Genomic DNA, 27,491 nt, shown 5'->3' on the forward strand with positions numbered 1-27,491 from the left:
CTACCCACCTCTGTATATTTTACATAAACAAAATAGAAGGTTTAGTGTTAATACATTCACACAAACTACACATGTTTACGTATTAAGAAATTAATCATTCACAGCAAATGTGCACACGTGTGGCTCAACACAATTAAACCTAAGGTGTAGCTTTATCGCCCTCTACTGGTCAAATTCAGGGCTACATGTATAAAACGAGATTTGATCGCCAGAGTTAAACAGCCAAAAAGAAAAACATTGTATTTCAGTCGCTGTTGAAAGTCCGATTTTCGGGATTTATTTGTATTTCTTTCTTGGTGGATAAAGCCATCTTCTCCTACTCACACCACTGTTGCTTCATCATGACACAAATGCTTCGCTGTTGCCCCCTGCGGGCTGGCGGGAGTACCGCACACATGAGCAACCCTAATTTGAATGGTTTCATCAACTTAGACTTGGACTTAGACAAACTTTATTGATCCACAGGGGAAATTGTTCCACACAGTAGCTCAGTTTTAAAGGATGGAAAGGATAATGCAGGTATAAAGTAGATTAAAAATGCATAAAATAGAGAGTAGATCCAGCAGAAAATAAACATTATAAACAAAGAATGGTAGCTAACATAGAATCAAGCCCATTTGTGTGATGTTCGGCGGGCCAAATTAAAAGCTTTGGCGAGCCTGATAGGGGCCCACGGGCCGCCAGTTGAATAGACCTGTCTTAAAGTGTATAACTACTGAAATATGTCATGCAAAAAGCAAAAACGTATTAGTCAGCTGCAAATATAGAACGCCTAAAACAAGTATTGAAATGTTGGAGAACTGTATTAGAGCAAGCTTTACTGAGATCAGTCAAAAATAAATTGTATGTGGTGACGAAAGGGACAAGCGGTAGAAAATGGATGGATGGATGGACTTCAACATTGACCTCTTGAACTTTGATAATCGAATTGATGACTTCATAGATACAATATATAGCGTGACTTTATATCCTAGCAGAATTACAGGACAATGTGCCACGCTTGTTGAATATATATTTGCCAATGATTACAAAGTAGTAACACTAACAATTAAAAATTGTTTTTTTTTTTATGGGTATTGTATGTATTTATATTGTGTAAGATATTAAGATATCATTTTATGATCTTGTTTTGTTCCTTCAAATTTAACTCTGTGGAAAATATTTTGAATAAATCGTGAATTTGAAATTAAATGGAACCAATCACGGCGTGCTGTTCAGTATCGTGACCACTGATTGGCTCAGCCTCAGGCAGCATTACTATATTGGATTAAAGAATAGAATAGAATAGCTTTATTGTCATTGCAGTTAAAAAATTAGGAAGACTGATGGGTCGCCACCAATGGGTGTTGCCCCGTAAAAAAAAAAAAGGTTGGAAAGGGTAAGGTATCCACATATTGTGATATTTTCTCAAGCAAATTTCATTCACGCAAAGAAATATTAATATGTGATTAACCACAGTTCGGGAGTGTGATTAATCTGATTAATAAAATGAATCACTTGACAGCCCTAAATAAATTAAAAGGTGGTAAACAGGTTTTTATATGCTGTAGCTATAATAAGATTAGGTTCATAATATAAAACAATTCATACTTCCCGGAAATTAATTTACTTTAATTAATTTACCAATTAACAGCAACAAACGAGGGTTTACTGTACTTGGAAAATGGCATTATTATTTGCACTCACAACCCAATTTATGCTTCTAATGTAGTAATAATAATATAGTCCTTAAATTACATTCAAGCTCTACTTTGGTATAATATTATTTTCTAAACAAACTTGACTATCTATCCATTTTCTAGAGCTTGTCCTCTCTGGGTCGGGGGAGGTGCTGGAGCCTATCCCAGCTGCATTAGGGCGGAAGGCGGGGTACACCCTGGACAAGTCGCCACTTCATTGCAGGCCCAACACAGGTAGACAACATTCACACTCACATTCATTTAGTGTGCACGTAAAATATAAATCATGCAAACTATATTCACTTTACTGACCCAGTGTTTTAATAATAATAGGATGATAAAACGCAGAATGGATCAGAAAATGTGGTACCCATTCCCAAATCTATATAAGAAGTTAAACAGTGCCTCCGGAAAGTATTCACAGTGCTTCACTTATTCCACGTTTTATGTTTAAGCCTTATTCCAAAATGGAATACATGTATGGACATGGATCCAACGCCTTTGATGCGAATCCCTTAGGGGTGATGGACGGATGGGCAGCGCCTGAAGAGCTGCAGCCTGCCACCGTGGCCCACTCCCTCCCCTCTGTTGCTAGTCAATCAATCAATCAATCAATCAATGTTTATTTATATAGCCCTAAATCACGAGTGTCTCAAAGGGCTGCACAAGCCACAACGACATCCTCGGTTCAGATCCCACATCAGGGCAAGGAAAAACTCAACCCAATGGGACAATGCTAGTTTAGAGATGTACGTTGTAATATGTATATGTGCTTTGCTATGGAGGTTTTCTTCCCCACTCCAGACTGGGCCCCCCTTAGGAGCCCAGTCTAGATTGTATTTTTTTACTCATCCTTCCCCAGCGTTGACCTTTTTTCCCATCTTTTACGGGGCGCTTTGTGGCGACCCATCAGCGCTCCCGTTCTGTAACCCTGTACACTGTTTGTTTGTCTAATCTTGTGCTGAAAACAAAGTTTCGTTGTACTTGTGCAATGACAATAAAGACCTACCTACCAATTTTTGTCCTCAATTCAGTGTTGGGTTAGTGTTGGGTTAGTTACTGAAAACCAGTAACTAGTTACAGTTACTTTATTTCAAAAGTAACTCAGTTACTAACTCAGTTACTTACACCAAAAAGTAATGTGTTACTGTGAAAAGTAACTATTTAGTTATTACTTTAATGCCCTTTTAGCCTTCCTTTCAGTACTGTTATTGCACTGGAGAATAATACAATGTGTTGATCAACTTGACATGCATTTGCATCACTGAACTCTGCTAAGCAACGTGCTCTACATACAACACACAAAGACAAAGATATGTTTCAAAGGGCCAATTTATTTCAGGCCACAACAAGTTGACAAAAGTATTTTAAATAGCTGCAACATAACATACATAAGTAACAAACAGCATAATAACAACATAGCCTTAAACCAAGGAAGGCACACACTACATACACAAAGCCTGAACAGGCGTTTTTTTCTCTCAAGGAATTATGAAATAAAATCATGTCTGAAGCCCAGAACACTCTACGCATTTCCCCAGTTTTAGTTTAGAGATAAGGAAAGATTGGCCTGGCCCACTAGCATCCCTCTTTATGTTTGTGAACTTTGTAGTCTATACATTTAGAGTGATGTGATAATCAAACACTCTAGAAGTCTAGAATGAAAGAGTATATAATAGAATTGACAGAGTGTGTGTACCTTCAGTGCTGCAATGGCTCTATCAATGTTGTCCTGGCTAGCAGTGCCTCGTTAAAATCCAGCCGCTGTTGCTTAGGAGGTGAAGTGTGTCTCTCTTTACTAGCTTCGTCGAAGCATGTTGCTTTTGTAGCTGTTTCAGCAGATTTGAATTGCTAGGATAGGATCTTTGATCCAAGACACAAGTTACATTTAACTAAAATGTTCTTTTCTTTGTGGGCGACAAAAGAAAAGTAGTGAGAATATCTCCATGTTAAGAAACTCGGCTTCGGGCTTCGCCATGTCTTGTTATTAAACACAGACACGCCCCCTCCCACACACACACACACACACACACACACACACACAGAGCGTGCCTCTTCCTTGTCGCCTCGTCTCCGTCGCCTCTTCTGCAGCTCTCCAATAAAACACACTCAGATCTTCTCAGTTCCTAGCCGATACTACGTAAAAAATAACGTCAAATAACGCAGTAACGCATCATGTAGTAACGGTAACGGAGTTACTGAATATAAAAAATACCGCGTTAGATTACTATTTACCGCCGAAAGTAATGGCGTTACAGTAACACGTTACTTTGTAATGCGTTAGTCCCAACACTGAATACCCCGCACCTCGAAGGTAGAAAAGTGCTATACAAGTATAACCCATTTACAAGGGCTGTGAATCTTTGGGTGTCCCACGATTGGATTCAATATCGATTCTTGGGGTCACGATTCGATTCAAAAGCGATTTTTTTTCAATTCAACACGATTCTCGATTCAAAAACGATTTTTTTTTTCCCGATTCAAAAGGATTCTCTATTCATTCAATACATAGGATTTCAGCAGGATCCACCCCAGTCTGCTGACATGCAAGCAGAGTAGTAGATTTTTGTAAAAAGCTTTTATAATTGTAAAGGACAATGTTTTATCAACTGATTGCAATAATGTAAATTTGTTTTAACTATTAAATGAACCACAAATATGACTTATTTTATCTTTGTGAAAGTATCGGACACAGTGTGTTGTCAAGCTTATGAGATGCGATGCAAGTGTAAGCCACTGTGACACTATTGTTCTTTTCTTCTTTTTTTTATATGTCTAATGATAATGTCAATGAGGGATTTTTAATCACTGCTATGTTGAAATTGTAACTAATATTGATACTGTTGTTGATAATCATTTTTGTTTCACTACTTTTGGTTTGTTCTGTGTCATGTTTGTGTCTCCTCTCAATTGCTCTGTTTATTGCAGTTCTGAGTGTTTGGTTTTGGAATTGGATTGCATTGTTATGGTATTGCTGTGTATTGTTTTGTTGGAATGATTAATTAAAAAAAAAAAAAAATTAAATAAATAAATAAAAAAATCGATTTTTTAAAATTGAGAATCGATTCTGAATCACACAACGTGAGAATCGCGATTCGAACTCGAATCAATTTCTTCCCACACCCCTACCATCTACCATATATATTTGTTACAAATAAAAAAAATAGCGTCACCATAAAACATATACAAAATATAATAGTTATTTTGTGTTCACTTTTCCAAATTAATTTTTTATTTTCTTCGCGACTTTTATTTGGACTTTTATTTTCTCCACCATAACCGGATGTTTTCCTCTATTTTATTGGCGCGCGCTTTATCGGGCCAGCTTCATTCCCAGCTGTAGAAGAACTCGCCATCAGCTGGGGGGTTTGCATCAAGTAACCACCTTGGTGGCCAAAACATCGTGTCATTTTTTTTTTTTAGCCAACGGGGGGGGTGAAAAAAAGTGCGTTGTGCAAAGTGTTGGATATTTAAAAAAAACAAAACAACAACAACCCTGCAGAGTGTCTCTTTTGTCGTGGCCAGGCAGGCGACAAAGGAGCAATAACATCACATCGAACCCCCGGCAAACAAAGAGGTCCTTTTCTCAACGTCAACATTTTTCCCCCGTATTCCTTAGTGATGAGTCATGTGTCCGTCGAGAATGTCCACGGTCTAGAACAGCAGGTAAGTGGCTCGTTTTCATGTTGCTTATGGCGTCATTCAGGGGGGGAAAAGTCTTATAACGCTGATAGCACACCGGCTAGCCAATAAAGGACCGCTAGCAAGATGCTATCGTGCTAGCTATGGGTGCGCTTCAATCGTTCACTCTCTTGACTTGAGGGTGAACGCTATTGTCATTTCCTACTTTAAATGTCATATTTTAACACACTCCACTTAAGCATTCCGTGTTGTGAACGTTATCTAGCTCGGAAAATGTGGCATTTGTTCAGCGCGGCTGAAAAAAACAAAAACCTCGGCCTCCCGCGGCTCTGCCCGGTCAGCAAATGAAACGCACCCCATCCGCTGTTATCTCCACTGCGTTTGTCTTGCAGCTCGACGCCGACATAAAATGGAGGCGCAGCTCATGGAGTTGACATCGTTAAAAATGCCAACTTGGACGGCTGTACGCCGCTTTTTTACAGGCTTTATTTTGTGGCCCGTACGTGTTGTGACCTGAATTTAAAAAATTAAAAAAAGCCCTGCGTCACTAGCGACGTAGCCCAGTGTTTTTCAACCACTGTGCCGCGGCGTGGGAGATGATGTCATTTCACCTTATGTGGGTTAAAATGTATTTTTTTTGCAAACCAGTAATTATAATCTGCAAATAATATGCCGTCGTTGAGTGTCTGTGCTGTCTAGAGCTTGGCAGAGTAACCATAGCTGATAGTATATATCTGTATCATGAATCAATTTAAGTGGACCCCGACTTAAACAAGTTGAAAAACTTATTCGGGTGTTACCATTTAGTGGTCAATTGTACGGAATATGTACTTCACTGTGCAACCTACTAATAAAAGTCTCAATCAATCAATGTTATATTCTTCCATATCAGTAGGTGGCAGCCGGTAGCTAATTGCTTTGTCGTGATCCCAATATGCAGAGCACAGCGGGAGGCAGTGTGCAGGTAAAAAGGTATCTGAGGCCTCGTTTACACTAAGCCGGATACATACTTGCCAACCCTCCCGATTTTCCCGGGAGATTCTCGAATTTCAGTGCTCCTCCCGAAAATCTCCCGGGGCAACCGTTCTCCAGAATTTCTCCCGAATTCCACCCGGACAACAATATTGGGGGCGTGCCTTAAAGGCACTGCCTTTACCGTCCTCTCTCACCTGAAACCTGCGCCCCTTAACAGCCGCATGCTGTCCAGGCATCCGCTTTTCCTCCATATAAACAGCGTGCCGGCCCAGTCACATTAGTGTACAGCTCTGGTAATGGCTACATTCGCACCCACCTGCACAAATGTACTTCAAAATGTAACAATCAAAATAAATATGACTTTTTTTTTGTTTACTAGGGCATGCATATATAATATGCATTAGTTTGACCATTTAAAATCAACGATAATAAAAAGGAGATGCTTGGAAATAGCATAAAAATGCCCCAAAAACTTGGAAAAACGCTATTCATAGTGTTACATTTTGGTGTAACCATCATTAGCATTTTGTTCAGGTAAATTTCTTTTATATTTTAATAAATCATCATATTTATGTATTACTAAATTTAAATAGGTATTGATCAATCTTTAAAGGCCTACTGAAATGAAATGTTCTTATTTAAACGGGGATAGCAGATCCATTCTATGTGTCATGATTGATCATTTCGCGATATTGCCATATTTTTGCTGAAAGGATTTAGTAAGGAACATCGACGATAAAGTTTGCAACTTTTGGTCGCTGATAAAAAAAAGCCTTGCCTGTACCGGAAGTAGCATGACGTCACAGGTTGTGGAGCTCCTCACATCTGCACATTGTTTACAATCATGGCCACCAGCAGCGAGAGCGATTCGGACCGAGAAAGCAACGATTTCCCCATTAATTTGAGCGAGGATGAAAGATTCGTGGATGAGGAAAGTGAGAGGGAAGACTAGAGGGCAGTTGAAGCGATTCAGATAGGGAAGATGCTGTGAGAGGCGGGTGGGACCTGATATTCAGCTGGGAATGACTAAAACAGTAAATAAACACAAGACATATACAGTATATATACTCTATTAGCCACAACACAACCAGTCATATATTTAATATGCCACAAATTAATCCCGCATAACAAACACCTCCCCCCTCCCGTCCATATAACCCGCCAATACAAATCAAACACCCCCACAACACACTCAATCCCACAGCCCAAAGTACCGTTCACCTCCGCAAAGTTCATACAGCACATATATTTCCCCAAAGTCCCCAAAGTTACGTACGTGACATGCACATAGCGGCACACACGTACGGGCAAGCGATCAAATGTTTGGAAGCCGCAGCTGCGTACTCACGGTACCGCGTATCCAACTCAAAGTCCTCCTGGTAAGAGTCTCTGTTGTCCCAGTTCTCCACAGGCCAATGGTAAAGCTTGACTGTCATCTTTCGGGAATGTAAACAATGAAACACCGGCTACGTGTTTGTGTTGCTGCAGCCGGCCGCTAATACACCGCTTCCCACCTACAGCTTTCTTCTTTGCTGTCTCCATTGTTCATTAAACAAATTGCAAAAGATTCACCAACACAGATGTCCAGAATACTGTGGAATTTTGCGATGAAAACAGACGACTTAGTAGCTGGCCACAATGGTGTCCCAAAATGTCCACTACAATCCTTGACGTCACGCGCAAACGTCATCATACCGAGACGTTTTCAGCAGGATATTTCGCGGGAAATTTAAAATTGCACTTTAGTAATCTAACCCGGCCGTATTGGCATGTGTTGCAATGTTAAGATTTCATCATTGATATATAAACTATCTGACTGCGTGGTCGGTAGTAGTGGGTTTCAGTAGGCCTTTACACTAAGGCAGTGGTTCTTAACCTTGTTAGAGGTACCGAACCCCACCAGTTTCATATGCGCATTCACCGAACCCTTCTTTAGTGAAAAATAAAATGTTTTTGTTTTTTTCAAATTCAAGACAAAGTTATATGTTTTTGGTAACACTTTAGTATGGGGTACATATTCTAAGTAACAAAGACTGAATTTAGAGTTTTTTGGACACTAGGGGAACATATTCTAAGTAACAAAGACTTAATTTAGAGTTATTTGGTTAGGGTTGGGGTTAGAGCAGTGGTTCTTAACCTGGGTTCGATCGAACCCTAAGGGTTCTGTGAGTCGGCCTCAGGGGTTCGGCGGAGCCTCCGCCGCGGAGGTCAAGACACACCCGACTCATCGTGTAAATAAAAACTTCTCCCTATCGCCGTATTATGGATACCCCTAAACAATGTTCCCTCTAATTTTCCATCTGATTTGCAGGTGTGTAATTTGTTGTGAGTTCATGCACCCTGTTGGTTTTGTTCTTTGAACAAGGTGATGTTCATGCACGGTTCATTTTGTGCACCAGTAAAAAAAACATAATCTTGTCTTAAATTTGAGAAAAAAAAACATTTTATTTTTCACTAAAGAAGGGTTCGGTGAATGCGCATATGAAACTGGTGGGGTTCAGTACCTCCAACAAGGTTAAAAACCACTGGGTTAGAGGGTTAGGGCCAGGGTTAAAGGGTTAGGGTTATAATAAGGCCATGCCGAATAAGGCATTAATAAGTACTTAATAATAACTAGTTAAGAGCCAATATGTTACTAATTTGCATGTTAATAAGCAACTAATTAATGGTGAATATGTTCCCCATACTAAAGTGTTTCCATGTTTTATTACTGGTGCACAAAATGAACCGTGCATGAACATCACCTTGTTCAAAGAACAAAACCAACACAGTGCGTAAACTCACAACAAATTACACACCTGCAAATCAGTCTGACTTCTGCTGTTGCCGTATCCGTAATACGCCGATAGGGAGAAGTTTTTATTTACACGATGAGTCGGGTGTGTCTTGACCTCCGCCGAACCCCTGAGCCCGACTCACCGAACCCCTAGGGTTCGATCGAACTCAGGTTGAGAACCGCTGCACTAAGGTTATCCAGGGTAAATCACACCTAACCATATCCGTGTCCACACACAACAATGCCACCGTTTAAGGCCCCATCCGTCCGCCGGCGCAACACGCCCTAGTATGCATGCGCGGAAAATGCGCACGTCACGTCATAGTCACCTCCAGTGTTGCTTTGTGTGCAAGTTCTTAAATTTAACTTTTCTGAACAATATCCATCCATCCATTTTCTACCGCTTGTCCTTTTTGGGGTTGCAGGGGTGCTGGAGCCTATCTCAGCTGCATTCGGGCGGAAGGCGGGGTACATAGTGTTGTGGTATTTCAATTAACTGGATTCCAAAATTGTAGTGAATCCCACCTGAGCCATCATAAATTAGTCAAATTAGCTATTAGTGCACTTTTGTGAATGATGTCACTAAGATGACATATCAAAACAACACTAAATTAAAGTGTACTTTTTGTACAGAACGCCACTACAATAGTTTAAAACAAATAAAGTGCACTTTTGTGCATGATGTCACACAAGATATTTCAATAACTGTCAAATCAAAATGAGCTGCATAATAGGAAATCAAATAGTGTATGTCCTTCGCTATGTGGTAGGTTCCTGCGGACGTTATCTCCTTCTGTTGTTGACTATTTTTTTCTTACGGTGTTGATCTGGCTTGGCATTTTGTGGGTGTGGCACCGGCCGGAAATGTTGACATGCAGAGTTTCAAGCACTCTTCATTGTCTAGCGGGTGACTTTTCAAATGATGCTACAAATTAGCATTGCTGCTTCTTTTTGTAGCAACGCTTTTGCCGCGTACTTGACATATTACTGTTGTCTGTTCAACATCTTCCCGCTTGAAGCCAAACCACCGCCAGACGATGGACTCCCTGCTGTTTTTCTTGGGAATTAATTCTTCCTCCATTTGTTACCAGATTCACACCTTCTCTCTCTCGTATTACCACTCCCACCGCTCCGCTAGCATCACAGCTAACGTTAGCCATGTCTCTACCTCTCTGCTCCACGAGGGTGTATGACGTTGCATGCGCGACAGTATGTGACGTATGTAACAAGGTGCGCTTGTTTTATCTCTCTGTGAGAAGGACAGACAAGAAAGAGTGAGGAACGCATGTAGTGTAATGCCCGCAGCTAAAAGCAACTGCGTGAGAACGTATACTCGAATATCACGATATAGTCATTTTGTATATCGCACAGAGACAAACCCGCGATATATCGACTAAATTCGATGTATCGCCCAGCCCTATTAAATATATGATATTAAATATTTGATGGATTCGACAAAACAGTTGCAATAGCAGAATCAATGTCAGCGCACGACTCCTCGCTGCGTGCCGCCATTGTTGTTTGAATCAAACAGTCGCTTCGGCGCTACGTCACATCTATGAAATCCCGCCCGGCGATCCTGGTTCATTATTTTTTGCTATCTTGAAGGAGTTTGCATTGCCTTCGATCCCAGATCCTTGTGTGGAGTTCAGCAAACTACAAGGATCTGGCGAGAGTCAGGTTAAAGACTTGCAGCGTGTGGAGCAGTGAAGGCGTCCACGAAATACATCCGGACATGACATGACAATCAACAATGTCCCCACAAAGAAGGATAGCAACAACTTAAATATTCTTGATTGCTAAAACAAAGCAGGTGCGGGGAATAGCGTTTAAGGAAGACATGAAACTGCAACAGGAAAACACCAACACAACAGGAAAAGTCACCAAAATAGGAGTGCAAAACAAGAACTAAAACACTGCACACAGGAAAACAGCAAAAAACTCAAAATAAGTGACGGTGTGATGTGACAGGTCGTGACAGTACACCTACTTTGAGACAAGAGCTACAGTGATGCATGGTTGGTTATGGTTTAAAGTCGTATCCAACAATTGCAACAACGACTTTTTACTGTCAACTGAGTTTTGTTTTTTAATGATTTTTGTTGGTGGTGTGCCTCCGGATTTTTTCAATGGAAAAAATGTGCCTTGGCTCAGAAAAGGTTGAAAAACACTGACGTGGCCATCCCGCTGTGTCTGCTTAACCAGCACACAGTTTCCATCCATCCTTTTTCTACCGCTTGTCCCTTTCGGGATAGCGGGGGGTCGCTGGAGCCTATCTCTGCTACATTCGGACGGTAGGCGGGGTACACCCTGGACAAGTCGCCACCTCATCACAGGGCCAACACAGATAGACAGACAACATTCACACTCACATTCACACACTAGGGCCAATTTAGTGTTGCCAATTAACCTATCCCCAGGTGCATGTCTTTGGAGTTGGGAAGAACCCGGAGGGAACCCACGGAGAACATGCAAACTCCACACAGAAAGATCCCGAGCCCGGAATTAAACTCAGGCACACACACTAACCCCTGTGCCACCGTGACTAAATGTACCAAATTTGAGGTTCCTCATTGCTTGGATATCTCTAAATCAATTAAGTAAACCGCGATGTGGCTGAAAGCTGTAGCACAATGTAAGTTTTTGTATTGATCGGTATCGATAATTATTGGTATTTTTTTTAGACCTGTGAAATTTATGGTCCAGGAGATAAATATATTACCGTATTTTTCGGACTTTAAGTCGCTCCGGAGTATAAGTCGCACCGGCCGAAAATGCATAATAAAGAAGGAAAAAAACATAAGTCGCACTGGAGTATAAGTCGCATTTTTTGGGGAAATGTATTTGATAAAACCAACACCAAGAATAGACATTTGAAAGGCAATTTAAAATAAATAAAGAATAGTGAACAACTGGCTGAATAAGTGTACGTTATATGACGCATAAATAACCAACTGAGAACGTGCCTGGTTTGTTAACGTAACATATTATGGTAAGAGTCATTCAAATAACTATAACATATAGAACATGCTATACGTTTACCAAACAATCTGTCACTCCTAATCGCTAAATCCCATGAAATCTTATACATCTAGTCTCTTACGTGAATGAGCTAAATAATATTATTTGATATTTTACGGTAATGTGTTAATAATTTCACACATAAGTCGCTCCTGAGTATAAGTCGCACCCCCGGCCAAACTATGAAAAAAAACTGCGACTTATAGTCCGAAAAATACGGTACATGTCAACCTTTTTATTTTCAAATGTAACCGTTCTCTGATTAACATCCCCTCAGTTATCACGGCAAAAATGAAAGGAAATGTCAACAACCATGGAAAACAATGTAAAAAAAATCACCATGAACACTTAACAATAACGTCTTAAAATGAAGGTGCAAAAATAAGGAATATGTAAGAAATGCTTAATAAAGTGTAACAAAATAGTGTGAAAATGTAAACATAGAGAAACCTGAGAACAATTTTTTGCGGGTTTACTGCCAGGAAGTTACGTGGTTTTGTGTACCATTCAATTTGGTATTATTCTTATACAAGTATGGAAATGAATTTATGTTGTGTAGTAATTATTGAACCAGATTATCATTTTAAAGTAGCCTATTTGTTATATTTTGTTATTTACTTTATTTATACAGTCCTGCACTTTAGTTCCTACCTGTTTCCACACATCCGAATAGGAAACGGACAGGGGTTGAAAAGAAAACATGAGTGCGGCGAAGGACTACGGTCCGTTTGAAAAAAATCCCAAAAACTGCCATATTGACTTTTACTGTTTACTTTTACTGTTTTTACTGCCCTGCGTCACTAGCGACGTAGCCATCCCGCTGTGTTGCTTGTTAACCAGCACACCAGTTTGGAGGCTGAAAATGACTAAATATACCAAATTTGAGGTTCCTCATTGCTTGGATATCTCTAAATCAATCAAGCAAACCACAAATCTGCACTTTTTGTTGCTGTACAACAGGCCTCGAATTTGAACTTTTTAATGTCAAGGCAAGTGTTGCCTTAAAGGAGGGCTCATATTTTAGGGCAGTGTTTTTAAAGGCACATTTTTTTCATTAAAAAAATACGGCGGCACACCACCAGCAGAAAAGGTTAAAAAATGAAACTCCACCAGGTTGTCGTGCCTTATTTTGAGTTTTTTGTTTCCTGTGTGTAGTGCTTTAGTTCCTGTCTTGTGCTGTTATTTTGGTGACCCTTCCTGTTTTGTTGGTGTCCTCCTGTAACAGCTTCACGCCTTCCTTTGAGTGCTATTGCCCGCACCTGCTTTGTTTTCGCAATCAAGACTATTTAAGTTGTGCGTACGCTATCCTTCTTTGTGGGGACATTGTTGATTGTCGTGTCATGTACGGATGTACTTTGTGGACGCCGTCTCTGCTGAACACGCTGTAAGTTTTTGCTGTCGTCCAGCATTCTGTTTTTGTTTACTTTGTAGCCAGTTCCGTTTTACTTTTGTTTTGCATAGCCATCCCTATGCGTCAGTGCCTTTTCCTAGCGGGACTTGCCTTTTGTTCATTTTTGGTTTAAGCGTCACATACCTTTTTACCTGCACGCTGACCTCTGCATATTGGGATGACGACAAACCATCCTTGACGCTTTCTCACTTCTACAAAGCAATGAACTACCTGCTGCCACCTACTGATATGGAGTATTACATGGTTACCCTACCAAGCACTAGACAACGGCACATTGTTATAATTTTTGATTAGCAAAAAATATTTTTTGGACCAATTAGGTGAAGTTGCATAATTTCGCACGGCACACCAGACAATATCTCACGGCACAGTGGTTGAAACACACTGTTTTAGGGCACCGAGGCAAGTTAAAAGGGCACCAAGGCAAATGTTATTTTCTTTCAAGGCAGGGGCTCCAAAGCATACATGTACAGTTTTTTAAAATTCATTATTAATATGAACTTGTCAGCTTTTTGTCATTTCATGATGCCTTTTATCTCTGTTTACCTTTTGATAGAGGGAAGTATTTTTTTTATTATTATTTTTTTAAGTTATGTACATGTAGATGCTGTATCGGGACAGGTCCATTAAGAGTTTGAGCAGAAATACGTCATATAGGAATTAACTACACACAATAAAACATTAACAAAATTATGTGTCAAATGATTTTTAAAGTAATACCTTTGTGACATGAATTTTTTTTTACAAAAAACATGGCGTTTACTTTTTGATATCAAAATAAAACACAAAGCAGTTTGGCTAATGTAGATATAGTCTAATAAACAAGATATGTTCTTCTCTAACGCCCCCTTGTGGTTCAGTACAACAGTTTGGCCAACAACAACAAAAAAACAGGAGTGACAGCGTGTTTCCTCACCTCATTAACTCTGTCACAGCAGCTGATGGACGCTGTATTGTCAAAATGAAAACAACATCATATAGTTTTTGTCCTTCGCTGTATACTTTTAAGTGAGGACAAGTGTATCCAATATTGTCCACACCTGTCTCCATCTAACAGCAGTGCGTTCTTAAACACATGGAGGGAAGCGAGGGAAAATGACTGTAGCGTCCCGAAAGAGTTGGTGCTGCAAGGAATTCTGGGAATGTGTTCTTTTGTGTTTATGTTGTGTTGCAGTGCAAATATTCTTCCGAAATGTGTTTGTCATTGTTTTTTAGTGTGGTTTAACTATGTGGCACAGGTTTATGACGGTGTTGGCGTTGTTCATACGGCCACCTTTATAGTGACATGTAGGTCTGTTGAGTAGGTATACTCCAAGGGTTGACCCCTTGAGCGAGATTTACAGTGTTACTACACCATGATTAGGAAGCCAAGCGATGAAAGTGCGCATGTGTCTGACTTTGTGTTGTTTAAAATGCCATCCATCCATCCATCAATCTTCTTCCGCTTATCCGAGGTCGGGTCGCGGGGGCAGCAGCTTAAGCAGGGAAGCCCAGACTTCCCTCTCCCCAGCCACTTCGTCCAGCTCCTCCCGGGGGATCCCGAGGCGTTCCCAGGCCAGCCGGGAGACATAGTCTTCCCAACGTGTCTTGGGTCTTCCCCGTGGCCTCCTACCGGTCGGACGTGCCCTAAACAGGCGTTCGGGTGGCATCCTGACCAGATGCCCGAACCACCTCATCTGGCTCCTCTCGATGTGGAGGAGCAGCGGCTTCTACTTTGAGCTCCCCCCGGATGGCAGAGCTTCTCACTTGTTTAAAATGAATTAATAATTATAGGGTTTTCGGTCATTTATAATGGAGACGGTGTTCCTAACCGTCTGGAATTTCATCTTTATTTATCATTATACCATTGACCATTATATCCCTTGTCCATTAGCAAGTAAAGAGTCAAAGGCGGTCACGGCAAGGTGTTGCCGGCAATGTCTGTAAATTTTTTAGGGCATTACAGCAAATGAGAGGGCGGTCGCGGCAATTGCCGCGGTTGCTGTGGTTAAATTCGAGCCCTGGTACAAGAAAATGTATGTTGAGTGATGTGGCTGAAAGCCGTATCACGATGTAAGTTTTTATATTGATCGACATCAATAATTATTGGTATTTTTTTAGACCTGTGTAATTTATGGTCCAGGAGATAAATATATTACATGTTAAAATTGTTATTTCAAATTTAACCTTTCTCTGATTAAATACCCTCAGTTATCATGGCAGAAATGAAAGGAAATGTCAACACAACCATGAAAACTAAACCCAATTCTAAAACCACAATGGACACTTAACAATAACTTCTTAAAATGAAGGTGCAAAAATAAGGAGTATGTAAAAAAATGCTTAATGAAGTGTAATAAAATAGTGCAAAGTGTGAAAATGTAAACATAAAGAAACCTGAGAACCAATTTTTCGCAGGTTTACTGCCAGGAAGTTACGTGGTTTTGTGCACCATCGAATTTAATTTAGTAAACTTATACAAGAATAAGTTTGTAAATTAATTTATGTTCTGTAGTAATCATTGGACCAGATTGTTATTTTAAAGCAGCATATTTGTTATATTTTATTATAGGGTTGTACGGTATACCAGTATTAGTATAGTACCGCGATACTAATGAATCCTATTCGGTACTATACCGCCTCTGAAAAGTACCGGTCCACCCCAGATATTAACAGAAAGTAAAAAAGTACATTAATAATTCATTTAATAATTAATTATTTATTTATTTATTTTCTACCACTTGTCCCTAATAATTTTGACAAAATAATAGAATGAAAAATGACACAATATGTTACTGCATATGTCAGCAGACTAAATTTGGAGCCTTTGTTTGCTTACTTACTACTAAAAGACAAGTTGTCAAGTATGTTCACTATTTTATTTAAGGACAAACTTGCAATAAGAAACATATGTTTGATTTACCGTAAGATTTTTTGTTAAAATAAAGCCAACAATGCAAATTTTTGTGGTCCCCTTTATTTAGAAAAGTACCGAAAAGTATCAAAATAATTTTGGTGCCGGTACAAAATTATTGGTATCGGGACAACACTATTTTGTTATTTATTTTATTTATACAGTCCTACACTTTAGTTCCTACCTGTTTTCATACATCCGAATAAGAAACAAACAAGGGTTGAAAATAAAACATGAGCGCGGCGAAGGACTACAGTCCGTTAGAAAAAAATCCCAAAAACTGCCATACTGAATTTTACTGTTTAATCAACAATTTCTTCGCTCTCTGCAGCACTCATTTTTAGTTTCACTTCTCACTCCATGCAGAGTATCAACAGCGAAGACAGCAAGATGGCGCAACCAAACATAATAGTTGATACTGTTGCGCGATTGGCTGTTTAGCGTGTCTCTTCTATTGCTCACAGATAACTTCCTGTTTGGTAGTTTACCAGACTGTGAGTGCCTTTTGTTTATGCAACCAACCATTCTTAATTCTTTCCGGTTTCTTCCGACCATACATTTTTTTTTTATATATGTAGGACCTTTTAACAAACACATTTTTATTGTATCAACTACGTGTCTATCGCGATATATATTTCTATTGGTCTTATCGACCCAGGCTTAGTATCATTTAAAAAATATGGCAGCACTGCAAAACAAAATTTGGAAGTTTAAATGTGTTGGCAAATACAAAACCTAGTGCATTTTTAAGTAGGGATGTAACGATTGTCAGGGTATTAATTTAAGGCCACGGTAATAACATTGTGGTATTGTCCCCAAAAATTTAAGACTTGGTAAAAATGTTATAGTGTGTAAAATAAAGTAGCAGAAACGTTCAGAATAAACACACTTACTGTAATTGAGCACAAACATAATGCTAAAATATTGTAATCATTTTTACTACTACAAACATGTATATTTTAAGTGCAAATAGTTGTTTGGGAACATCCACTGTTTCGAGCAAATATTAAAAAAAACCTTAGGAGTTGAGTGTCTTTAAAGTGACAATGTAAACATGCAGTGTAATAAGTAAAACAGTAATGTTCAGTTTAGTATCGTACAACTTTTAATTTCTGAAAAGCAGTGGACTTTTATTAATATTATTTTTGAAAATGCTGTTCCTCAGAAAAGTTAACTGACAATTTTACTTTTAATCATTTAAATATCTCACCAACTGATGTGTAGCTTTGCTGGCTTTAAGTATAATTTCCGGGTAATCATTTCTCAAGTAGCTTCTCATATTACGATGTCTTTCGCCAGTAGGCTTTGAAACGCTCGAGACGATAGTGATGTGCTTTGTTTTGCAGTACCCAGACTTTTATTACCTCCGCAAAAGAGATAATTTTTTTATCTGGGTTTATGTTTGTTCGCAACTTAACTCAAAACTTTATGGAGAGATTTTGATGACATTTCCAGGAAATGTGCAGAAAAAAAATCCTTTTATTTACTACAAACACACTTCTTCCGCAGGCTTTTTGGGAGATAAAGTTTATGTTCAAACCGGCCAACGCAAAAGCGCTAGAAAAAAACTACACTCACCAAGTTTCTGTTTGATATCATCACACATCTCAGCATTATTGTGAGGATTTCGAAACTGTAATACTGCGGTATCTACAAAACTGTTACAGCCCTAATTTTAACACGATGAGCAAGGTACACAAACAGGAAACACATCTTATAGCCAGCCTACTGTATAAGTACTATAAACTTAATTTGTGCCTGAACAGGGTTCATATATTGAAGCAAATTTCTCCATAAAAATGTGTAAACATAATGAGTACCAGCCTTGACAAAAGTCCATATTTTAGTAAAGGTTTGTAGACTTTGAACACAATGTAAAGTGCGATACAGTACTGTGTATCAAACTAATTTAAGAAGGGGGTGATGTATCAACTTTCTTTTTTATTAACAAAGCCAAAACAGCTGAACTTTATTTTTTTGCACGCCCTGCTTTCACAAACACCCACACACACACTGTCACTAGCCCTGTGGTGCACTCAGAGTTTAAAATCACACAACTCCTTAACTTGAGCAGCCAGGTTGCTACAGTGCTTAGGAATAGAAAATAGAATCCACTTTACTTTGTCGGTTAATATTCTTTCCATGCAGTGAAAGAAAAGGAGGAGGTGGAACTGTCGACAACGCTGTGGATATTTCCTGAATATTTCAAACCAACTTCACTTATCTAGAAGTTAAGGTTAACGTACCACTGATAGTCACACACACACTAGGTGTGGTGAAATTACTCTCTGCATTTGACCCATCCCCTTGTTCCACCCCCTGGGAGTTGAGGGGAGCAGTGAGCAGCAGCAGCGGTGGCCGCGCTCGGGAATCATTTTGGTGATTTAACCCCCAATTCCAACCCTTCATGCTGAGTGCTAAGCAGAAAATGCTGTAAAAAGGCTATAAAAAGCCCACAAAGTACCAATTAGCACGGTAGCTAACAACAGCACTGCTCTACTGACTGAATGAGCACTGGAGATCGATAAGCCCGCCCACGATGCATGTGCTGCCCGACACAAAATGGCTTTATGGTAGATTAAACGTTTGTACAACACGTAGATAAGAGTTGCACAACAAAGCATAATTATATTCAGTCTGTGGTTCGTAAATCGAAAAGGTCGTATAATGAGGGGTTCCTAAATTGAGGTTCCACTTATATGAAAATGTGACCAATAGATTTTCCTGCTAGCGTCAAACTACTAGCTAATAGCGATTTAAGACTTTGCGTTCCCTTTGCGCAACAACCTAATTAACAACTAATAAGGAGCTGAATATTTATAATTTGACATGGAACGCACAAGAGGTCCTTAATCCGTAACATTTTTGATACCACAATTTGAGAAGGGGGATAAGAACATTAGTGCCCCTTTTTCCTCTATGAAACATATAGAAATAGTACTATCTTCTGTTTGGAAAAATGCATACCAATGCTTTCAGCAACTACAAATATACGACAGACAAGGTAGTCATAATTCCCACAAGTTTGTGTGTGTAAAAGTAAAACATTTGTTGTTTACTGCCTGGTGGAATCAAACTAATCTAAAAACTACCCCAAAGCAGCTTTAGCTACAAATGTAGACTACAGCCATCGATGTGTGAATGTGGAGCGAAAGAATGATGGGTTCTCACTTCTCTGTGAAGTGCTTTGAGTGTCTGGAAAAGCGCTACAGTATATAAATCCATCCATCCTAATTAATTATTATTATTATTTATTATTAAGGCGCTAAATACGGATCTATCTGCATTAACATCCCCGCAGCTGACAACTTTTGTTTATTTACACCTTTGGCCAAACTTGACTGTTGAATTTGTGTTTACCTCCTCAGCTTGCTGTCCTAGACTTGACTGCAGCGGACGGACAAGGTGGCGGCACCAACAGTAAGCGCTTCCTCCTCAGTCTTATCTGTAAGAGCAGTTGGTAATCGCAAACCTAGCTGATTGGCCGTGTGATGCCATAAAAACATAGAGAGAGCCACGTGGGTGCATGAAGGGGCACTGTGAATATTGCAAAGCACTGCCACATCTGTTGCCTTAAGCAACAGTTGTTTGGGTTTTGGTTCTCACCTAATTGCTCCATGTAGCATTTATGAGAATGATGCTCATGTCTTTCTGTGTCTGCAGGACGATACATTCCTCCCCATTTACGGAACAACGATGGTCCCAAAAATGGTGAGACGCATCGATTCAGTGCTCATTCATGCTCCCAACAAAGCCTGCTAAATTGTCTAAAAGTAGCTTGCCACTTTCTATGGCTTTCATTTGCGATTACAAGCACTCAAAGGTCGCCACAATATAATTTTGTGATTGTTAAAAAAGATATTATCAACGACGGCACTGATGAAATACTGTTTCTTTGTTTTAGCAGGAAATGCGTTTGTTGCTGCTCGACAGGGCGGTTACACCATCGCTCCTGCCGCCGCCTGTAAGTGGGCCTTCTCTAAAGTTGAATGTGTGCTCCGTAGTGGCTTGTCTTGCTTATAGTAATCGGTTTGGTCACTTTTGTCCCGCTGGCAGTCGGTTGGGATGCAAGCCGTGGCAACTTTGTTAACGGCTTCCATGACAACCGCATGACTGGCGGCAACACATATAACCGTGGCCCACCTCGCATGGAGCGGGGCCGAGGGGGCTTGGCTGGAGGCGGCTACCGTGGCAACAGGGGCGGAGCCTTCAATCCCATCAACACTGCTCCTCAGCCGATTGCTTTCGGGTTGTACGAAAACAAAGGTGGCAATCCTCTTTGACTGTGTGCAAACCTTGAGCGGCTGCGGTGAGGAACTTGTCTCCTCATTTCTGTCCTATGACTTTGTCAGATGCTGGTGGGTGGAACACCGCCAAGGACGCCTATAGCAGCTTTGGAAACAACAGAGGAAAGTCTGCATTTTTCAATGACCGAAGCAATGCTAATCGTGGACGGTGAGATGATCATGTTCTCCTTTTTGATTGTTGGTACTTACAAAAAGATCATCCGGACGACTGCAGGCACACATTTGTTATACATCATGGTTTTCTTCTTTGGTTCAGGTTCGACCACGGTGGGTATAGTGGTGGCGGAGGCGGAAACAGCCGCTGGGTAGAGGAGGTCAGAGATGACGGAGACTGGTCCAAACCAACGCCACTCAATGAACGCCTTGAGCAGTAAGTCATAAAGTGCATCTGGAAAGTATTTGCAGCGCTTCACTTTTTCCACATTTTGTTTTGTTACAGCTTTACTTCAAAATTGAGTAAATCAATTTTTGTTCTCAAAATTCTACAGACAAGCCCCATAATGACAATGTGAATAAGTTTAGGGTTTTTTTGGTTGTTTTTTTTAAAGATATTTTTGCATATATATTACAAATAATGAACTAAAAAAATCACATGTACATAAGTATTTACAGCTTTTGCTCAATACGTTGTGATGCACCTTTGGCAGCAATTACAGCCTCAAGTCTTTTTGAATATGATGCCACAAGCTTGGCACACCTATCTTTGGGCAGTTTCGCCCATTCCTCTTTGCAGCACGTCTCAAGCTCTATCAGGTTGAATGGGAAGCGTTGGTTTTCATCCATGATGTCTCTATACATTGCTGCATTCATCTTAGGCTAGTCAGGGAGGTGACCAAGAACCCAATAGTCATTCTTTCAGAGCTACAGCATTCCTCTGTGGAGAGGGGAGAACCTTCCAGAAGGACAACCATCTCTGCAGCAATTCACCAATCAGGCCTGTATGCTATAGTGGCCAGACAGAAGCCATTTCTTAGTAAAAAGTTTACCGAAATGCACCTGAAAGACTCTGACCATAAGAAAAAAAAATCTGATCTGATGGGACAAAGATGGAACTCTTTGTTGTGAATGCCTGGCATCATGTTTGGAGGAAACCAGGCACTGCTCATCACCAGGCCAATACCGTCCCTACAGTAAAGCATGGTGGTGGCAGCATCATGCTGTGGGGATGTTTTTCTGCAGCAGGAACTGGGAGTCTAGTCAGGATAGAGGGAAAGATGAATGCAACAATGTACAGAGACATCCTGGATGAAATCAACGCTTCCCATCCAACCTGATGGAGCTTGAGAGGTGCTGCAAAGAGGAATGGACAAAGGGAAATTGCCAAAACTGTCTATAGATAGGTGTGCCCAACTTGTGGCATCGTGTTCAGAAATACTTGAGGCTGTAATTGCTGCCAAAGGTTCATCAACAAAGTATTGAGCAAAGGCTGTAAATACTTATGCGATTTTTTTTATTCTAATACATTTGGGAAAAAAACTAACTTTTCACTGTCAGTGTTTTGAGGATAAAATAAACGTATTCCATTTTGTAATAAGTCTGTAACATAACATGTGGAAAAAGTGAAGATGCACTGTATATTGTATTAGGAAAAAAACAACTTGTTTTTACACTAGTGGCCCACAAGATTGGGTACACTAGCGCAACCCAATGAGATCTGATATAAGCGCTAACTTTTATTTGTAATTGTAAGTTATACTAATTATAATATCTGAAGAATAATGACATTTTCACTCTACTGTATGTTTTTTTGCACACCACACAGAACCAAACCACACACAAGCAGGCATGCAAAGAGAATCGCCTCGGCGGGTTGCACAAATGGTGACTGTGTTCAAGGTTTGCAGGATATATGAGATAAATGGTATCAATTTAGCAGACAACACCGCGTTTAATACCATTGTCTTATCGTGATAATGCATGTTGATGACACATCACGCAAATTTGATAGCGACAATCGAACGGCCGTATCCTTAACGCGATATAGCGTCCTCGCGAGCGGCTAACTAATCCTGGCCTCCATGTCGGGAAATAAAATATCAGTAAATGGTGAAAACTGCAGTGATCTAATTTATTTTGTTTTTATTTTTTAACCATCACAAAGTTTCTTTTTTTTGTTCATTTTTGTTAGTTTTCAAACTCAGGAAATAAATTGGGCACAGGAGGACTTACAGGGCAAAAACCAAAAGTAGATGTTTTATGTATAGCATTTTGCACTATTTACTTTATTTTGATCAAAATGTTGTCCATCTATCCATTTGCTACCGCTTGTCCCTTTCGGGATCGCGGGGGTGTGCTAGAGCCTATCTCAGCTGTATGCATACTGTATGCATACTTGCCAACCCTCCCAAATTTCAGTGCCCCTCCCGAGAATCTCCCGGGGCAACCATTCTCACTAATTTCTCCCGATTTCCACGCGATCAACAATATTGCTACGCCATCCTTCACTGGGCGCCGTTTCCGGCCGGACAATAATAACGGTTACACCTCGAAGTCAAGCGTGGCAATCAGAACAAGAAGAAGACGAAGCAGAAGAAGAGACATGGTGACGACGAGTAAGAAGAAGAAGTACGCTTGCAAGTTCCAAAATGATTGGAAAAAAGAATTTCAGGTAATCCAGGACAGCTTGAAGGGGAAGGGGTATGTTGCCTGCAAATTTTGTAGATCAGACTTCTCCATTGAACACGGTGGCCGAACGGATATACTCATTCATGAACGGTCAGAGAAGCACATGGCTGCGGCAACGCAGCACCGGTCACAGCCCAGTATTATGGGCCAACTTGCAAAATGGAGACCCGAGGGTGTAACTTATGCCGAGACAAAGATGGCTATGCTGATAGCTACAAGCAACATCCCGTTGTCATTTGCGGATGTTTTCAACAAATCTGTGAAGGATATGTTCCCGGATTCAGAGATCGCTCGTCAGTACGCAAATGGCAGAACAAAGGCTACTCAAATAGTATCTAATTATTAAGCAGAGGTAACACAAACCAGTGAAAGATTTAAAAAAGCTGCCATTAGAGCAGACAAATAGCTGCTGCGAACCTGCAAAAAACAGCTCAAGATAACTGCGCAGACTCGCTGACGTCACTAGGCAACAGGCACCGCCTTTTAAAAGGCACACACTCAGACGCACAGACTGCTGTCATTTATATTTATATATATATATATAAATTAAAGATATTTGAAGTAATTTTTTTAAGTAACACATTAATTACTTTTCCTAGTAATCAATTACATCTATTAAAGAGTAATTCCGTTAGTAATTCAATTACTTTTTTGGTAAAGTAAGAATTAACTAGCCTGTCACACAGCATCATGAAGCAGTTGGCAGGTTGGTGTTCTTGGCTAAAATATTTGTGTGCATGTCCTATAATAATATTTAGCTATAAAAACACCATTGTTAAAGGTCAAAAATGTTCATGTTGCTGCTGACGTTAAAACATGCCCTCTGAATCCAGGGCACTTTATTTCATTTTGTTCTTTTGTGTTCTTGTTAGCTGAAGGATTGAGCATAGCTAAGTGGGTTTTTTTTTTAAAGAAGACTGGAGATTATATTTGACTTTTCTTATATTATTTTCAAGGCTTTTTCTTTATCTCAAAACACCTCTTAAGTTGGGATCCTATGATGCAAAACCTACTTTTCTTACTTTTTGGTACCTGTTTTAGTGTATTTGGGATCCCCTAATTGTCCCGAAAATTTAAAAACAAGGCATGGTCGAGATACTTTGTTACGTCAACGGATATTTCCATTCATGGGCCATTATATATCAGGGGCCATACTTATCAAGCTTCTTAGAATTACTCCTAAGAAGTCTGCTAAGAGTTGACTTAAGAGTAAATAAATTCTTCGCTGAAAGCTGCACTTAAAAGTTAGTTATCAAGCGTCTTACTCACACTTTCAGCGAAGTGTAGGACTGAATCTTAAGTGTCACACTCAGAGCTGAATTACGACATTACTATGTGGCGTAAACGGAATTTTAGGTGACGTCATTTCTGTGTCCATAGAAATGACCAATCACGGAATGGAATCCGTTGTCTAAGAATAAAGAAATATCTTGGAAATATTTAAGTGGACAATGGGAGTGTATATTTTGACAATAAACTACAAAATAATACAAAACAAACTAGTCCCCGCCGGCACTCACGCTACCGCTCCCTCTCTTCTATCGCCCACACACTCACTGACGTCACTCACCTCACGGCCACACACATACGCTACTGTCATAACATTTTCTTTCCAATTCATTAATTAGGCAACTAATTTGAAACTGGTGTGGGTGGCTCTATATATACTAGCCCACTGCAGACACATGCAGAAATCAACAAGGAATAGAAAAGTATTAAATCTGTGACAAAAATAATATCCGCTCTGTCTAAACGATACCGTTTGATCAGCTGCTCGTCATCAAAAAAAAATAAAACATTGTTCCGTTCCCTGAACGTTCGCGCACGTCTCTCTCGCCTCAGTGCCATCCCATGCTGGCAACTCCTAACCACTTAAGACACCTCTGAAGGCCTCTTAAATATCGTGGAGAGTAGGAGTGATTCTTAGACTTAAGAACGTTGATAAAAAGCTTTTATTCTTAAGTTTGAGAGTAGGACTAAATTTCGCAAATTCTCAGGACTTAAGTGTAAAATGGCACTCTAAGAAGCTTGATAAGTACGGCCCCAGGATATTAGTTTTGATCTATATCGCCCAGCCCTACACTCGTGTTAGCAACAGTGTTAGCACAGTTTAGGGATGTTCTCTTTTTTAAATTGTGCGTTACAGTAGGCCTTATGATGGCCTCGTGTCTATATGTATGAGTGCACATGTGAACCTTGTTTGAGTGTTAATAATGAAATGGTGATATTTAAGACATTTCACATTTCTACAAAATAACTCAAGTCAAAAGCATCAATTGTTCCAAAGATGTATTTAAACACTGAGTGGTACACAAGTGTCCTGTTGGACAAAAAACATGTACTGTATCAAAAGAAATTGTATCCTTTTTTACAAGTGATCCCCTCCCATTTTTCTTATGTAGATAGTCTGCTGGGAAACATGGCGGGCTTCATAAAGGAAACAATCCACTCATGGTGGTGTTTTCAATTTTATGTACCAAAAAAAAAGAGATGATATTTTGCAGCAGATAATATGGATGAACTCTAATATTGTAATAGATGGAAAGCCTTTCTTTTGGAAAAATATGCTTAAAAGAGGAATAATTTTTGTCAATGACATTATCAATGAGAATGGTAAAATTATGAAATATGATGAATTTACAACTATGTATGGTGATGTTTGTTCAAGCTTTTCATTTAATCAACTAACTGGAGTTATTGGGAAAAGATGGAAACAAATTAATTATGGAACTACTAAATTATTAGTTTGTAAACCCTTAATAAGAAATTCTAGTTGGCAAAAAGGAACTAAAATAAATTAAAAAAAATATAAGTTTTATTTAATAAAGAAATCTTTGAAGGCTGCCCCATACAACACATATGGAAAATGGGAGGACTTTTTTGACTGCCCGTTGCAGTGGGATGCAATATTCAAATTAATCTACAAAACCACTATCGATGTGCAAAATGGTTATTTTCAAATTAAAATTATTTATAACTTCCTACCCACGGGAAAAATTTTAAAAATATGGAATATGACAGAGTCAGATGATTGCCGATTTTGTTGTCAGGAGCCTGAATCCACCCTACATTTGTTTTGGTATTGTCATATTGTGTCTTCGTTTTGGGTGGAAGTTGAAAAAATGTGTTTAAAGATTGGTTTGTTTATGAAGCTTGATGTGGTTTCTGTTATTTTAGGAGAGTTCATTGACAGTCATGATTTAGTCAATTTAATTATAGTACTCGGTAAAAGGTTTACTTTTAAAGCCAAAAACAGATATTCACTTAGTATTTCTTTCTTTAAAACATTTATTCAGTATTTTTTAACTTTAGAAAATTATATGGTTGAAAACGATAATGATGCCAAAAAACATAAAAAAAGATGGGAAGTCCTCAAAGGCTTATTTTGAAAATGTAATTTTGTTTGTATATGATATGCAATCTGTTGTTGTATTCCCTGTTTTAAGTGTACATAAATGAAGGTACCGGTATGTGTTGCTGAGTTCGACTTGGATGTGATCTGGACTGTACATAGGTGCTTAATTTGAAAATGTATTTTTGTATGTGGATTGTATGCAACCTGTTGTGTTCCCTGGTTTTTGGTGTACATGGGTGAAGGTGTGTGTTGCTGAGCCCGATCTGGACGTTATCTGAACTGGACCTTTTGAACAATCTGATTTCATTGACAACCCGGTCTGGTGAAGTTAAGGTCCTTTGTTTGTTTTGTTTGAAAGTAAAGCAATATAAAAACAATTACATAAAAGATAGTAATTAATGAAAATGTTAGTGGACCAGCACCACGCACAATCATGTGTGCTCTAAAGACTGTATCCCTTGCAGACAGTATTATTCTATATTGTAAGAACCAGAAGATTTTTTTTTTTTTAATAACAGAAAGAGACGGCCCCTTTTGTGTAAATGAGTGTGAATGGGGGAGGGAGGGTTTTCTTGGGTTGATGCACTAATGGTAAGTGTATCTTGTGTCTTTTTTTATGTTGTTTAAAATAAATAAATAAATAAAAACTCAAGTCTGGTAGATTCCGAGTAAAGAACACTAACATGACATGGCAACATGACAAATGTCGGTCAAACGTTTGGAGCGTTTTTGGAAATGCTAGTTTTTCAACAGTATTAAAATGCAGCATGTCTTTGGCGATGTAGTTAACCACACTTTCTCTGAGCG

The 27,491-nt window shown here is 39.5% G+C and overlaps 1 protein-coding gene across 6 annotated transcripts in view; it reads left to right on the forward strand.

Moving 5' to 3' along the window:
* Positions 1-4,986: 4,986 nt before the first annotated feature.
* Positions 4,987-27,491, forward strand: part of LOC133659028 (ATP-dependent RNA helicase DDX3X-like) — a 44,464-nt gene continuing 21,959 nt past the window's right edge. For 2 of the 6 annotated variants that reach the window (XM_062061653.1, XM_062061666.1), the window contains exons 1-7: positions 4,988-5,345; positions 19,766-19,817; positions 20,061-20,108; positions 20,302-20,361; positions 20,454-20,663; positions 20,750-20,852; positions 20,961-21,074. In XM_062061653.1, the coding sequence (XP_061917637.1) occupies positions 5,301-5,345; positions 19,766-19,817; positions 20,061-20,108; positions 20,302-20,361; positions 20,454-20,663; positions 20,750-20,852; positions 20,961-21,074 (632 nt within the window). In that variant the 5' untranslated portion in view covers positions 4,988-5,300. Of the gene's footprint in view, positions 5,346-19,765; positions 19,818-20,060; positions 20,109-20,301; positions 20,362-20,453; positions 20,664-20,749; positions 20,853-20,960; positions 21,075-27,491 lie in introns of all 6 variants that reach the window. The other 4 variants (XM_062061658.1, XM_062061686.1, XM_062061675.1 and 1 more) reach the window with 4 other exon arrangements.

Source organism: Entelurus aequoreus, linkage group LG01 (assembly GCF_033978785.1).
Source record: "Entelurus aequoreus isolate RoL-2023_Sb linkage group LG01, RoL_Eaeq_v1.1, whole genome shotgun sequence".
Taxonomy (NCBI): domain Eukaryota; kingdom Metazoa; phylum Chordata; class Actinopteri; order Syngnathiformes; family Syngnathidae; genus Entelurus; species Entelurus aequoreus.